Source organism: Rhododendron vialii, chromosome 11a (assembly GCF_030253575.1).
Source record: "Rhododendron vialii isolate Sample 1 chromosome 11a, ASM3025357v1".
NCBI lineage: Eukaryota > Viridiplantae > Streptophyta > Magnoliopsida > Ericales > Ericaceae > Rhododendron > Rhododendron vialii.
The window spans coordinates 23,918,476-23,933,217 of record NC_080567.1 but is presented as its reverse complement, the minus strand read 5'-3'; the positions used below and the strand labels follow the sequence as shown (position 1 = coordinate 23,933,217).

Sequence of the window (14,742 nt, the reverse complement as noted above, 5' to 3'; positions counted from 1 at the left end):
ACTGGCACTAAACGAGAGGATTGACATCTTTGGAAAAAACATGCATGTGGTAATTTTTAACAAATTGGAACATGCAATAATTGTCTTGACACTACAACAAAAAAAAAAACGCATTTCACATCGTGCAAAAAATGCTGTAGTATGTAATACACGGCGCTTGTATTAGCCCGTGTTATTAAAGTCTTCACTTTCTACCGTGTTCATAGCCCCCGTTAAGCATGTAATGAGTATGAGTAATTATCCTTGAATTTTAAGTGTACATGGTGACCGGTGCTAAGCATGTAACGAGTAGGAGTAATTATTCACTAGTCCCGAAGCACAGGCACGCAAATGGCGTGCTCCAAATCATTTCAGCACCACATTTACATTTATACAGTGTATTACATTAGTCATAGATTTTAATTGAGCTATGTGGCGTCGGAGTACCTGTCTTGAAGTATCACGTGGCGGTGTTCCGGAAGTGTCAGAGTGACTGGCTGCATTAAGCAGATACTGCGGTACTTCTACTCAGTACCCGTAAAACCCCAAGCACAGACGGATAACGACGAAAGTCGGTAAATTTACCGCTCCAAGGCATCACAATTGGTTATCTCTCTCCCCTCTGTTTCTATATAAACCTCTCTCTCCCCTCAATACCCTGCTCTCTCTCTCTCTCTCTCTCTCTCTCTCTCTCTCTCTCTCTAACACCCCTCTCTAACACCCATTTGTCAAGAACTCAACACCTGCTTCCCTTTCTTGATTACTTCCGGCCTTTCTTCGAACTCCAGAGCGTTTCTTGATCTGGGTTTTGGTTTTACTTTTCGGATTCTGTTGTTTTTTGTACGGCGAGGAAGGAGAAGATTAGAAGAATTTCGACAGAAATGGGTCATGATGTTGTGCATTTCGCATTCGGAGTCTTTGGTGGGTCATCGAATACAATTGATTTTCCTTCTTGCGCCTTTTTTTCTTCTCCTCTCTTCTTTCTTTTTGTTTCATTTCATTGCCAACCGACTCTTTGTTTCTTTGTTTCAGGAAATATCAATGGGTTGTTGCTGTTTTTGGCACCGACGTAAGCACCCCCAAAAACGAAACCCCTCTCTCTCTCTCTCTCTCTCTCTCTCTCTCTCTCTCTCTCTCTCTCTCTCTCTCTCTCTCTCTCTCTCTCTCTCTCTCTCTCTCTCTGCACAATTCAAGAACATAACTTCTTCGATAGTTAGAGTACTTTCCGACTTCGTGTAGTGTTAATTTCTTCAAGAAAGTGATCAAAATGCTTAATAAATACACTTTAGTTCATCAATGGAACTAATCAGTTACATGTATGCGTAATAGTATTTTGTTTGAATTGATGGTTAGGATTACGTTTATGAGGATAATAAAGAAGAAATCCACAGAGGAATTCTCAGGCATTCCCTACGTCATGACCTTGCTCAACTGCCTCCTTTCTGCTTGGTATGTTCTTGAAATTGCTTAATTTCTAGTGTATTTTCTCCTTTATTTTCCTGAAAATTTCTCAATATTTATTTATTTATTTTTCTTTCATGCAACTTTAAGGGGGTGTGTTTAAAATTGGAACGAATACCATTTTCAGAACTTCTGCTTAATTCTTGGTACAGTTCTGCGCTCGGGTTACGAGGCGAATTACGAATTTACCCTTGGTGAATGAAACAGGTACGGCATGCCTTTTGTCTCGGAACACAACATGCTAGTGACAACCATCAACGCCACTGGTGCAGCAATTGAGTCCATCTATGTGCTGATTTTCCTCATGTATGCGCCAAAGAAAGACAAAGGCAAGATCCTGGGGCTTTTCACCTTTGTGCTCTCTGTATTTGCCTCGGTCGCCTTCATTTCCGGTTTCGCCCTTCACGGCAACAGCAGAACGCTCTTCTCTGGCTTTGCAGCCTCTATCTTTTCCATCATCATGTACGCTTCGCCTCTCTCGATCATGGTAAGCTCTTAAAACTCTGTTCTCTCCTCGTTCAAGTTTGGTCTCATTGTTTTCTTAGCCGAAACGAGCTTGGTTCGACTCCAGCATGAGTTAGTTAGTAAGTCAGTTTTTTGTACAATCAGTGAGTTTGCATACGCTTACCATGCCGAATTTCAGAAACTAATGGGCTTCAGAATGCGTTAAGCTTCTTAACGTCTTCTAATGCGCTGAATGCAAGCCGAGCTTGAGTGACTTGCTTATGTTGTTTCACTCTAGATGTATCATAATGTTCTTTTTAGTGTATTAGTGCTCGAGTAAAAATTTTCAAGACCGGATTCTTATTGTGCTCCAATGGAATTCTTATTGTACCCCGATGTACTTCAATGTCAGATATCTTGTCGGTGAGTTGATGAATTGGGCCAAATGCGTTTCCGATCAAAAAGAGAAAGAAAAAGGTTTATGAAACTTGTTTCATAGGTTTTGCCCCATAAAACTCTAAACTCAGATAGACTTCTGTTTTATTTGGAATATTATTATTGTGGCAAATGGTGTTTTAACCTAGTTTCATATCAGAATCTCTAGTTAACATGATACAGAACATCCCCTCTGCATCTTCGTACTTCTGCCCCTATTTGTTTGAGGCAATAAGGGCTTCAAGTTACGAAGCTTAATTAACGCATTGATCGTTTATGTGGTTTTGTTGATTGCCCCTTAATTGTGCAGAGGACAGTGATCAAAACGAAAAGCGTGGAGTACATGCCGTTTCTCCTGTCACTGTTTGTGTTCTTGTGTGGCACATCCTGGTTCATATATGGACTTCTGGGAAATGATCCTTTTATCGCGGTAAGTACTAGTACCTCAAACTTGAGTAACTGTTTACTGTTCCAATCGAAATTGTTCATGAAATTGTGATTACATTGATTTGGTTTTAAGTTATCTTTTTCTCCAGCTTTTGCGGTTCAAACTGTTGCAAGAGAATGTCTTTTTGCTTTTTCCTTAGACTTCCAGCTTCATTTTTTTGCCTTTTCTTTACGTGTTTGCTGCATAACCAAAATAAGAAAACGGACAACAGTACCAAACACCAGCCTTTTCTGTTGCAAGAGAATGTCTCTTGTGCTGTTAGTTTGATGAGTACATCATATGAATGTGCAGGTGCCTAACGGGTTTGGAAGCGGGCTTGGAGCCGTTCAGCTGATCTTATATGCCATTTACCGAGACAAGAAAGGCGAAACCGAGGAAGAAAATGCCAACGGATCGTTGGAGATGGGGCTGGGAAAGCCCGAGCCGGAGAAGCAGTCGGACATGCAGCCATCACAAAACGGACACTTCTAGAAGACAAGTTTATGTACGGACCGCATTTGAACAGTTCTACCTTTTTTCCTCATCATCTCTCAGCTTCAGCCCTCGTGTTCTTCCTTTTAGTTCTCCTGAATTTAGCTCCGCCTTGTGCCCTTTTGGATTGGGTTTTAGTAGAACTGGTCTGTATTGATACTTCAAATAAAAAACACTTCCTGTAAATTTGATTCCGAAACATGCAATTCAATAGCCTAACGAAAATTCTTCCGGATTTCCTTTCAAAACCCTAGTTGTCTTGAAAGTATAGGTGTGTTTGCAAATGAGCTGAGCTTTGATTTTTGACTCATTATAAACTGGTTGAACTCGAGCTCGATTACCTAAGAACCATAAAAGTTTGCCTTGAGCGAGCAAGGTCGATCAAATGAGCTTTTTATAAACCGATCTCACGTGTGCTCGCAATTTCTGTTTCTAGCATGTGGCTAGGATTGAGTGTACTATATCTCAAATTTTTGTCGTTATATTTATGCCCGCCGTTAACGCCAGCTGACAGAGCAGAAAAAACCGTTCGGACACACCCAAATTAACTGCTGACATAACAGCAAAAATTTGTTAGTACCACATGATCCTGAGATGAGACCAAGTAGGGCGTACCAGAATTCACAAAACCTAATCCTTTCCGGTACAAAATCTGCCAAACAAGGCTTTGATTTTTGCCCCATAAAAATCACGCCAATCCCATCAAAGGGGAATCACAAAGAGGCCCTTCTGGCCTATCCCAAATCCGTTGTACTGGTATTTATCATCTTCTTTGCCGTTCAAAAAAAGAAGAAGATATTTATCATCTCAGTGTAGTTCGCGTAATTCTCAAAGCATGCGCTTCTCTTTCAATAGAGATGGGGGTAGGGTCTAGTAATATAGTGGTGGGAACTTCATTGGGTGGTATGGATGCCAAATGTGGTGATGTTTCGTGTTCGCGTAAGGTGTTCGATGAAAATACCCGAGAGAAATGTGGTCACATGGAATGCAATGATAGGTGGTATATGGCGAATGGGAAAACGAAATGGGCATCATTTTTGTTTGACCGGAAGAAGCTCTGGATGTGAGTAACACTGGCAAGTGCTTTATATATCAACATCTGGGTACTTAGGGTTATTGGATGTTGGGAAAGGAATCCACCAAATGATTTTTGACAAGGAGATTAAACCCAACCACTTCGTTCTAAATGTGTTGATTGAAATGTATGCGAAATGTGGCGATTTAAGCAATGCAAGATTGATTTTTGAGAAGATATCCTCCAAGAGGAAGGATTGCTGTTGGAAATTGGAATACTATGACATCAAGTTATGCTATTCGCGGACAATGCAATGAAGCTCTGGAGTTATTTGGCAGAAGGGAGGCATCGAGTGAAAGGCCCAACGACTCAACATTTCATTCTGTTCTATCGGCTGGCTTGTGCACATGGGGGATTTTTGGAGGAAGGTATGGAAACGTTTGCGAAGATGGAGAAATATGGCCAGCATTAGGCCACATTGTGGATGCATAATAGACCTTTTGGGAAGGGCAGGAAGATTGAATGAGGCTTAAAAGTTTGGTAAAGAGGATGCTGGTGAAACCAAACGGCTCAGTTTGGGGAGCTCTGCTCGATGCATATGGAACTTATTTTCGTATAAGTTTAGGAGAACTCTTGATCTTGATCTTGATCTAAAGGTCATTCAGAATTTTATTTATTTATTTTGAAATGAAATTCACACATTCATTTTGGAAGAAACTATCAAAAAAATATTCCGTAAGAACAATGTGTCAATGTCACATAATTCTCCAACACTACGCTCCACTCATGCTCTCAATTTTCGCTTCACATGCCTGCTCTTAATTAGTCCTCTCTTTCAAATTTTAACCGTTTCGAAAAGAGGCTTTTGTGTTCATAATTAGCGTTTTTGCTCACACACGCACGAGCACATTATGTGACTTTTAACTTTGGAATCTGGAGTTGCTGCCGCCAAGACCCCTCTCTCGTCACCGTCGCCAGTTGTAATTAGTGAGGTTTAAATCCTCCGTAATAAAAAACGGTGCGTAGCTACCACTTGACTTCTAAATTAGCAGCAAATTACCATTAATTTACTCCTAATGGTTAATTGCTTTGGTTTGCATATCAAATGCGTTAGCTGGTGACGCGATTTCTGATTGGAATCTGATCGCTGGGGCCCATCCCATTAGGATTGACAGAATTTAGTTCAGGGAGTATACGAATGCCCCACCAACCATCCATGAGCGCAAGTGTTGTTATTACTCCTAAAAATAACAAAGCTCCAAAAGAGTTCACATGAGACGATCCAAACTCGAATCTACCGTGATCTTACCAGCCTTGATAATTCAAATTCATCATTTTGTGTAATCCTCCTAACAAAATTCGGCATGTAAATTTTTTTTTTCATTTGACGAGACATTTCTAGTAGTAGCTTGAGCAAATCACATATCCCCACACAAGAGGGGAAGCTCCAAAAGAGTTCACATGGCCTTGATAATTCAAATTCATCATTTTGTGTAATCCTCCGAACAAAATTCGGCATGTGAATTATTTATTTTTTTTTTCATTTGACGAGATATTTCTGGTAGCTTGAGCAAATCACACATCCCCACACAAGAGGGGAAGCTCCAAAAGAGTTCACACGAGAGGATCCGGACTCGAATCTACCGCGATCTTACTGGCCTTGATAATTCAAATTCATCATTTTGTGTAATCCTCCGAACAAAATTCGGCATGTGAAATTTTTTTTTTTCGTTTGATGAGACATTTCTAATAGCTTGAGCAAATCACACATCCCCACACAAGAGAGAATACCCTAGCAATATCTATCAAAATATGATACGGAGTACTCTTTTTTTTATGCGCAGAAAAGGTCCTAGTAATGACTGCATGAGAGCAATTGGTTAGAGTATAAGTTATTTTGTGCAAGCATTGTGTGCCAAACCGGAACTGAACGTGGTTCGCAGATTGGCTTGGTTCAGTTCTTAGGACTTTTGGCCTGAACATGGTCTTCAATTTCTTGAAGCCATGAGTAACGGTTGGTCACCAAATTACGGAATCGGACCAATTCATTGTATGCGCCACTACCATTAGCCCGAAGCAAACACCGACAAGGGTGAGAGTCGGTAAATTTACGAATACGGGGGCCCGTTGTTCCTTCTATCTATACGGACTTCATCCTAAGTTCTAAAATACTCCGTATGATTTAAGTTGTTCATTTTGTAGACTTTGAGACTCACAATAGCGTATAAAAAATAAAGTTAATTAGACATTGTTAAGGCCTACCCAACGGATGAACCGATCCGCTCAAACCGAACCGCCAATGAACCAAACCGAGGTAGTCTATGGACGGATACGGATCCTAATATAACAATTTCTTGCAGATGCGAATCGGTTCGGTTGGTGGTTCAAATCGTACCATCCGCCCAAAACAAAAACAAACAAAAAAAAATTTAAAAACGCATTAAAATGACAAAGGCAAAAGTAGACTGAAAACTCTGATTTAAAATTCCAGACTCACCCATAGCCACAAGTTTTCGCTCCCCCCCTCTCTCCCTCCACTCCATTCTCAATCAGGCTTGTGAAAATATATAATGAACAGTAGCTAGCATACTTAAAACGGAAATCCTAATCACAAGGAAGATTTGCAGAGAATCACACAAAAAAAAATTCGTTTGGATCCATTTCGGACACTACAAAAATCTAGAAAAATATACATAAATTTTTGAATATTATTTTATAGGGCCCTATAAAAAATTAGCTCTAATGGACGTTAGTAAGTATTACTTTTGAATTCATAAGGGCGAAAGTATTCTAGATTTTTGTGGTTTCCGAAATGGACCCAAACGAGTTTTTCCTTGCATGGTTCCCTACAAATTTTCCTTGCAAATAGCAAACTTAAAATGCGTAAGCACTTCCAACACAGATGTTTTTACACATACATTGCACAGATTTTTTGTGGGGCCTACTATGGGGTCTCACAAAAATTATCCGAACTGTTCATTAATTTTAAAATATTTTTTAATGGACTTTGTCAAAAATTAGCTCAATAGGATATATATATATATATATATATATATATATATATATATATATATATATATATATATATATATATAAGTGTTTGATCCAATCTTACAACTTTCATTAAGAATTTTAGTCCAGAATTCTGAATGAAAAGTTATAAGATTCAATCAAGCGCTTACGTGTATCTTATTGAGCTGATTTTTAACAGTGTTTCTTTAAAAAATATTTTAAAATTAATAAACGACTCGGATCATTTTGTGAGACCCCTTAGTGGGCCCCAAAAAAATCTGTGCAATGTCTGTGTAAAAACCATCTGTGTGAGTAGAACGGTTCCTTAAAATGCCATGCTTTTGAAATTAAGAAAGGAAATCCAAGTGAGTGATATGCTACTGGAAGATGCTTAGCACCCAAAATTTTGAAACACCCAAAAATATTTGAGTCTAACATTTAGGGAAAAATATTTGTTGGGTGCTTGGATCTGGGCTGCTTGGTTTTGGGAGGCAGCATTGTCTTGGGTTTCCTGGATTCTGTCGGTGGTTCGGTTGTTTTCCCCGGTGGGGTGAGGGTTTGGGCTTGGGGTTTTTTTGTCTATTGGGTGTTTGGGGTTTGTTGGTCTCGGACCATTGCTTAGGTCTCGGGTAGTATTAGAATTTAAGTAATTTTAAGTTCCTTTTGTCCTTGTCCTTTTAATCTTTGTAATCTTGCGGAGATTAATAAATTTTCTTTTGCCGATAAAAAAAATCATTTAGGAAAACAATTATAACTTTCTTTCCGGAGGGTAAAAGGGAAAACCATCTTTGCGGAGAAACTCGTAAACAAAGTTTACAGCCCTCAATCTCGTGCGTGCAAAAAAGTTTTAGACGGTCTAGATTTTAAAAAAACTATTCGCTAGAATAGTTAGCTAATACTCCCTCCGTCCCATAATATTTGTCCGGTCCGCGAAACGAGGACTACAAAATAATGCATTTCTTTCGAGAAAAAATTTAAATTTTTTTTCATAAGTTAAAAGAACTCGTCAAGATCTAGTAAATTGTTGAATTTTTTTTCAACTTTTCTTACAAAAATAGTATTATTTTTACGTCTCCATTTTGCGGACCGGACAAATATTATGGGATGGAGGGAGTAGTTTTTTTTTTTACAAAAAATAGTATTATTTCTAACTTGTATTATATACATCATAACATCGCAACATTTTTTTTTTTTCAACAGCAAAAGAAATTTATTAATCTTTATATAAAGATTAAACGGATCAATGGCACACCAGCAAAAAGCCACCCACGACCGAAGGAAGGCAAAATACCAACCGAACCACCGAAAACAAAAAAAGACACCACAAACAAACAACTAAAGAATCCAGACACCAAATCATCCAAAAAACAAAAACTAAAGGACTTTACGTGCATCTGAAATTCAATGAATATGTTGACATCACGAAAGCTAATGGACTTTAGGGTGGATGAATGTTTAGACTAATTTGAACTTGTTTAGATTTTATTGGACTTGAAGTTTTAGAATTTTATTTGTTAATTTTTTGATATATATAAAAAAAATAAATTGCATGCTCAAATTCGTTTAAACCGCCCAAACCGATCTACCAAACCACATTCAGACCGAACCGACCAAACATCAGTTCTCACGGACGGTTGACGGATGGAGAAAACGACAATTCGCCACGAGCGAGTTAGATTGAACCGAATCAATCCGCCCTAAACCGATCCGTGGGCAGCCCTGAACGTTAACCCAGTAAACAAACACATTTTTTCTAGTACTCTGCCACCTCTCTCTCTCTCTCAATTTCTATATAAACCTCTCTCTCCCCTCAATACTCTGCCACCTCTCTCTCTCTCTCTCTCTCTCTCTCTCTCTCTCTCTCTCTCACACACACCCACCTCCCTATTTCGAGAGAAATGGGTCGTGACATTGTGCATTTCGTGTTTGGAGTCTTTGGTGGGTCATCGAACAGAATTGATTACTCCAATTTCCTTCTTGTATATTTTTCTCCTGATCATTTTTGTTTCAATTCATTGCTAATTGACCCTTGCTTTTTCGTTTCAGGAAATATCAGTGGGTTTTTAATTCTTTTATCACCGACGTAAGCAACCCAAACAAAACTTGCATATCTCTCTCTCTCTCTCTCTCTCTCTCTCTCAAAGAAATCTCCTAGTACAATTCAAGAACTTAAATTCTTGGATGACTTTAGTACTTTCCCAACATGCGTGTAGACAGTGTTTCTTCAAGGAAGTGATCAAAATGCATGCTTAATTAACAGTCTATAGTTCATGAATGGAAACGTATGTCATGTAATATTTTGTTTAAATTGATGGGTAGGATTACGTTTATGAGGATAATAAAGAACAAATCCACAGAGCAATTCTCAGGCATTCCCTACGTCATGACCTTGCTCAGCTGCCTGCTTTTTGTTTGGTAAGTTCTTCAAATTGCTTTCTACCGGATGATTTATCTATCCAATATCTATTATATGTCTATATATATCGGGGCTCTTCCGGTGACACATATTTTGATTAAAAAAAGGGAAACCACCTTTAGTGTGGCGGTTCCCGGGACACATATTTTCATTATAAAAAAAATGGAAACCACCTTGAGTGAGACCCATTTTAGAGTCTTACGCAAATGATCGGAGCCTTTCATTTTGTTTAAAACATGTTTTTAAGAGTTGTTATAAAAAATTAACTCAATTGGATATCGGTAAATGCTTAATCAGTATTTTTTTCATAAATTTGACGGTATAAAAAATGAATGAATCGATCAAATCCTTATCAATATCCAAATGAGTATTTTTCATGAAAACTCCCAAAAACATATTTTAAATAAATTGAACGGGACCCGATTATTAGCGTGGACTCTAATTATTTTTGTGTCAAAATATTTATCGTACTACACCCCTTAAGTTTGAGAATGATTTTGTTCACCCTCCCTAAAAGGTGGTGAACATTGCCCTTCATCTCATTGGTTAAAATCATGTGAGACCCACATAAATTTTATTGTCCTTGCACCAAAAAGTGTAATGATTGTGTGGTCCCTGCACCATTTCAACCAGCGGAGCAAGGAAATGAAATCGGAGGGGGCCAACTATGAAATGAATTTTTGTTCGGTGAATTTTCAAAACTAAATCCAATCATTAATCAAGTTTTTATTGAACGATTTTGATAAATTGAAGAATTAATCTCAAGTATTGTTGCTATCATATCGTTCAAATACATGCAATGTCATTACCACACAATCTCATTTACATAATTTATGGTGCTCAAAATAAAAAGAAATTGGGCTCTATGGTAGCATTTGTTAATTCTCAGAGATATCGCATTACTATGAAAGTTTAAACTTTACCTAAACTTTATGATTACTGAATGCAAAAAGTTGGTATTCAAAACTTTACGTCGTCGACCAATAAAATATTGGTGTTTAAAGCTTCCTTAATTGATATACATAAAATATAAACTTATGTGAATAAGGCTCCGTTTCAGAACACCTTCTTAAAAAATAAGTACTTATTTCACATTTTCAAACTCAAAAATAATATAAATGAAAAATTATTTTTCAATTTTTTTTTCACCGTATAAAAGATCTCAATGAGATCTATCAAACAAAGATCCATATTGATAGAAAAATTATTTACGTAAACACATGATTTTTGAGCTTGAAATTACCTTCTTAAAAAATAAGTACTTATTTCCGTTTCCGGAACGAGGCCTAAGAAAGATAGTCCAAAAATACAAGAAGGTAAATGTAAAACTTGTACCGTATGTAGTATCTGTTGGACAAACGTAAGAATGAAAGGAAATAATATAAGAGAGATACTTATTCATAGAGCTGCTGTAAGACAATTCTTTACGGAGGCGTTCAATTTCGGCCGTCCAAAAGTGTTTTGGATAGTCTGGATTAAAAATAATCTATTACTACCAATAATATATTATTCTTAATCAGAACCATCTAATATACTCTTAGACAGCCGAGATTGAGTTTCATAAATTTTCTTCTCAGAAAGCTCCGTAAAGAAGTTTTTCTTGTAATATTGTTGGATTGTGCCATATTTTCACCTTTTTATGCTGTCTCGTGGGAAAATAATAGAAGGTTAAATTACAAATTTACCCTTGATGAATGATCAGGTACGGCATGCCTTTTGTTTCCGAAGGCAACACGCTAGTGTTAACAATCAATGTCACCGGTGCAGCAGTTGAGTCCATCTACGTGCTGATTTTCCTCATATATGCGCCACAGAAAGACAAGGGCAAGATCCTGGGGCTCCTCGCGCTTGGGCTCTCTGTAGTTGCCTCGGTCGCCTTCGTTTCCGTTTTCGCCCTTCATGGAGAAGACAGAAAGCTCGTCTCCGGTTTTGCAGCCTGCATCTTTTGCATCATCATGTACGCTTCGCCTCTCTCGGTCATGGTAAGCTCTTAAAACACTGTTTTTTTTTTCTCCTCATTCATTTAATCATGTGTTTTATAAGTATGGTTTCATTGTTTTTCGAGCCGAAACAAGCTTTGCCAGCGTGAGTAACTTGGTTTTTCCGTACAATCAGAGAGTCCCTATAACCCTTATCCCAAATTCAAAACTTAACAAGCTTCAGAATGTGTTAAACATTTTATGTCTCTATATTATGATATAGGCAGATAGAACATCCCCTCTGGCCTCTGCATCTTTATACTTCTGGGTCACCCATTTGTTTGAGGCAATAAAAGGGCTTCTAGTTAAGAATTAATTAACTGAAAGCTCTTTTAATAAAAAGTTCCGTTTGGTTTTTGAGTTAAAAATGTCGGTTAATTGAGCTTATATATATGTTTTGTGCTGGTGATGAACACTTTAATTGTGCAGAGGACGGTGATCAAAACGAAGAGCGTGGAGTACATGCCGTTTTCCCTGTCGCTGTTCGTGTTCTCTGGTGGCACGTCCTGGTTCATCTATGGACTTCGGGGAAATGACCATTTTCTCGCTGTAAGTATTAAGTAGCTCTAACTTGGGTAACTGTTACCATTGCAGCTGGTCATGAAATTGAAATGAGGAGTGCTAGGAACAAAGAAAATTGACAAAGAAAAGACCCTTAAAGTGTACATGAACGGCTCAAATTTACTGTGCAGTGTTTCTGAGTCATTTATGTACACTTTAAAGATCTTTTTTTTGCCTATTTTCTTTGCACTTAGCATTTCTCAATTGAAATTACACCAACTATTTTGTGCCCATAAATTCCAGTTTTTTCGGTTCAAGCTACTGTGGATCTTGGATTTTTGGCTTTTTCTTGAACTTCTAGCTTCTTCATTTTAGCACTAATACTTCAACCTTCGGCTTTTTTTGTTTATTTTTTGATTTTTGTGACAAAATACATTTCACAGTAATTTCAGCTTCAGAAGTAGCATTCTTTTATCCGGAAAAGAAGAATTTATTAACTCGATAAGCACGTGGTAAAACGAGTTAAAAGATCGGAAGCCCAAAAAACATCATCGGCAAAAGACTCATTCCAATTAACTAGGGATGCAAATGAGCTGAGCCTAGCTTTGTAGCGTTCGAGCTCAGCTCGTTTGTAGAAAGCCGAGCCCGGTCATTAACTAAACAAGCCTGTATAAATAGGCTGAGCCTATGCAAACGAGCCAAGCTTTAGAGTGTTGAGCTAGAGTCGTTTCCTTCACGAACCTAAAATTCGAACTCGAGCTCAGCTCGACCACTAAAAAAGCTGAGCCCTGAAGGAGCCGAGCCTCGAATTGCTCACAAGCAGCTCGGTTAGTTTGCGGCCCTAATCCCAACTAGGTTGGCATAAACTCCATAACCACTCTAACAACAAAAGGGAAAAAGTAGTAACAGGTTTTCGAAAGTTTTCAAGAGTTTAAGAAACAGGGGAGGGTGTTTTTTTCCTTCTTGTTTTTGAAACATGTCTTCATTCTCTCCTCCCTACGGACCCTACCCATTGTCCCCAAGACCTCCAGCCATCCCCTCTCCCATTTGTGACATGATCAGTTGCATTTTTCTTGTTTCTGAAGCATGTTTTCTTCATAAGTGAAAACAGAAAATGGACATGCAACGCAACCGAACACCACCATTTTCTGTAGTAGAGCTTGTCTCATAGTTTGATGAGTACGTGAAACGATTGTGCAGGTGCCTAACGGGCTTGGATGTGGGTTAGGAGCCGTTCAGCTGATCTTGTATGCCATTTACCGCGACAAGAAAAGTGAAACCAAGAAAGCTGACGTCGATGGATCATCGGTGATGGGGCTGGGAAATCCCGACCCAGAGAAGCAATCAGACACGCAGAGATTGCAAAACGGACACGTCTAGAAGCAGTTTATGGACCACCGCATTCGAAAAAATTCTACCCCTCTTAGCTTCAGCCCTTGTGTTCTTCCCTTTAGTTTTCGCAATTTGTAAGCTTTGATAAAACTGTCCCTCGTGTCGTGTTGTGTCGTCGACGTTAATATAAAAAAAAGAATTAAAAAAAAACAAAAAAAAAAAGAAAGAAAGAAAGAAACTTCCCCTGATGAGGTCTCTTCTGTAACATTGTTTCCCAACAACAATGAAATTAATGGATTTGAATATATGAGATTTTGTGATGGTTTTCAACTAATACTATACTGTGGCTCCATACGAGAAGGAAAGAAGGATTTTGGTAGAGAAGAAGAGACAAGAAGAAGTAAAGGCCTTAGATCTTTCAAGGTTGAGGGCCCTACTTTCTCTTCAACTTCTCAAACGGGAGATATTCTCTTTTTGTGTCCATGTCCTTTCCGGTGGTGATATAGTTGTGTTAAAAATATGGACAAAATGGGAACGTTTGCGAACTATCTGAGCTTCGGAGTTGATTCATTCTAAATTAGTAGAACTCGAGCTCGAGTCAAGTTTAGGTAATCGAGCTCGAACTGGTTAGCGTGCAGAGAAACTCAAGATTGAGCACAACTAGTATTTATAAACTAGCCGAACTCGAGCTTCAAAAGAAAATCTAGCCTAGACCTTCGTTAAAAATGGCCAAACAAATTGATACTATATAGTATGTATTTAGTATATTTTATTTTATTAACCTATTTGTGTTCACGAGCTCAGCTTTTTACGAGCTGATGTCGCACTTGATCGCAATTTGTGGTCCACTCATGGTTATGTTGGGAAAATGATATGATTAGGATATATCTGCTAGAAATTAAATGCCTAAACAAGAACAAATAATCAACCAAGTAAGGCAACTGGATATTATTAGAGAAAAGATAAGAATAGCCTGTGGGGTGGTCGAGGCACGTGATGGCGCCCTCCTAAAGAATGATACACCACCTTCTGCACGGGATTGGATGGTGCTCTTTTCCCAAGATACAACGACCTTCAAGTTCTTTTCGGTGCAGCGAATCAAACTCACGAACCAATAGTTTCCCGACACTCAAAAACCAAATATATTGATGTACCAAAAATCTATATATATGAAAGAGGATGGCTGAAAGTATTTAGTTCGGAACAGAAATCAACGAGTATCAGTGTGTAAGTTTGTAAAGCAAGAGAG

General features: G+C 38.3%; 1 protein-coding gene across 2 annotated transcripts; it reads left to right on the top strand.

The window, feature by feature from the left end:
• The first annotated feature begins 617 nt into the window (after positions 1-617).
• Positions 618-13,556, top strand: LOC131306598 (bidirectional sugar transporter SWEET1). 2 transcript variants are annotated; one of them, XM_058332936.1, is made up of 6 exons: positions 618-900; positions 1,012-1,048; positions 9,585-9,680; positions 11,384-11,663; positions 12,090-12,209; positions 13,362-13,556. In XM_058332936.1, the coding sequence occupies exons 1-6, from the start codon at positions 861-863 to the stop codon at positions 13,539-13,541; spliced, it is 753 nt and encodes a 250-aa protein (XP_058188919.1). In that variant the 5' UTR covers positions 618-860; the 3' UTR covers positions 13,542-13,556. The 2 variants fall into 2 exon arrangements, with proteins under 2 accessions (XP_058188919.1, XP_058188918.1); XM_058332935.1 differs by lacking the exons at positions 9,585-9,680; positions 11,384-11,663; positions 12,090-12,209; positions 13,362-13,556 and adding exons at positions 1,333-1,428; positions 1,648-1,927; positions 2,630-2,749; positions 3,059-3,486 and having other exon boundaries at positions 650-900.
• The last annotated feature ends 1,186 nt before the right edge of the window (positions 13,557-14,742 follow it).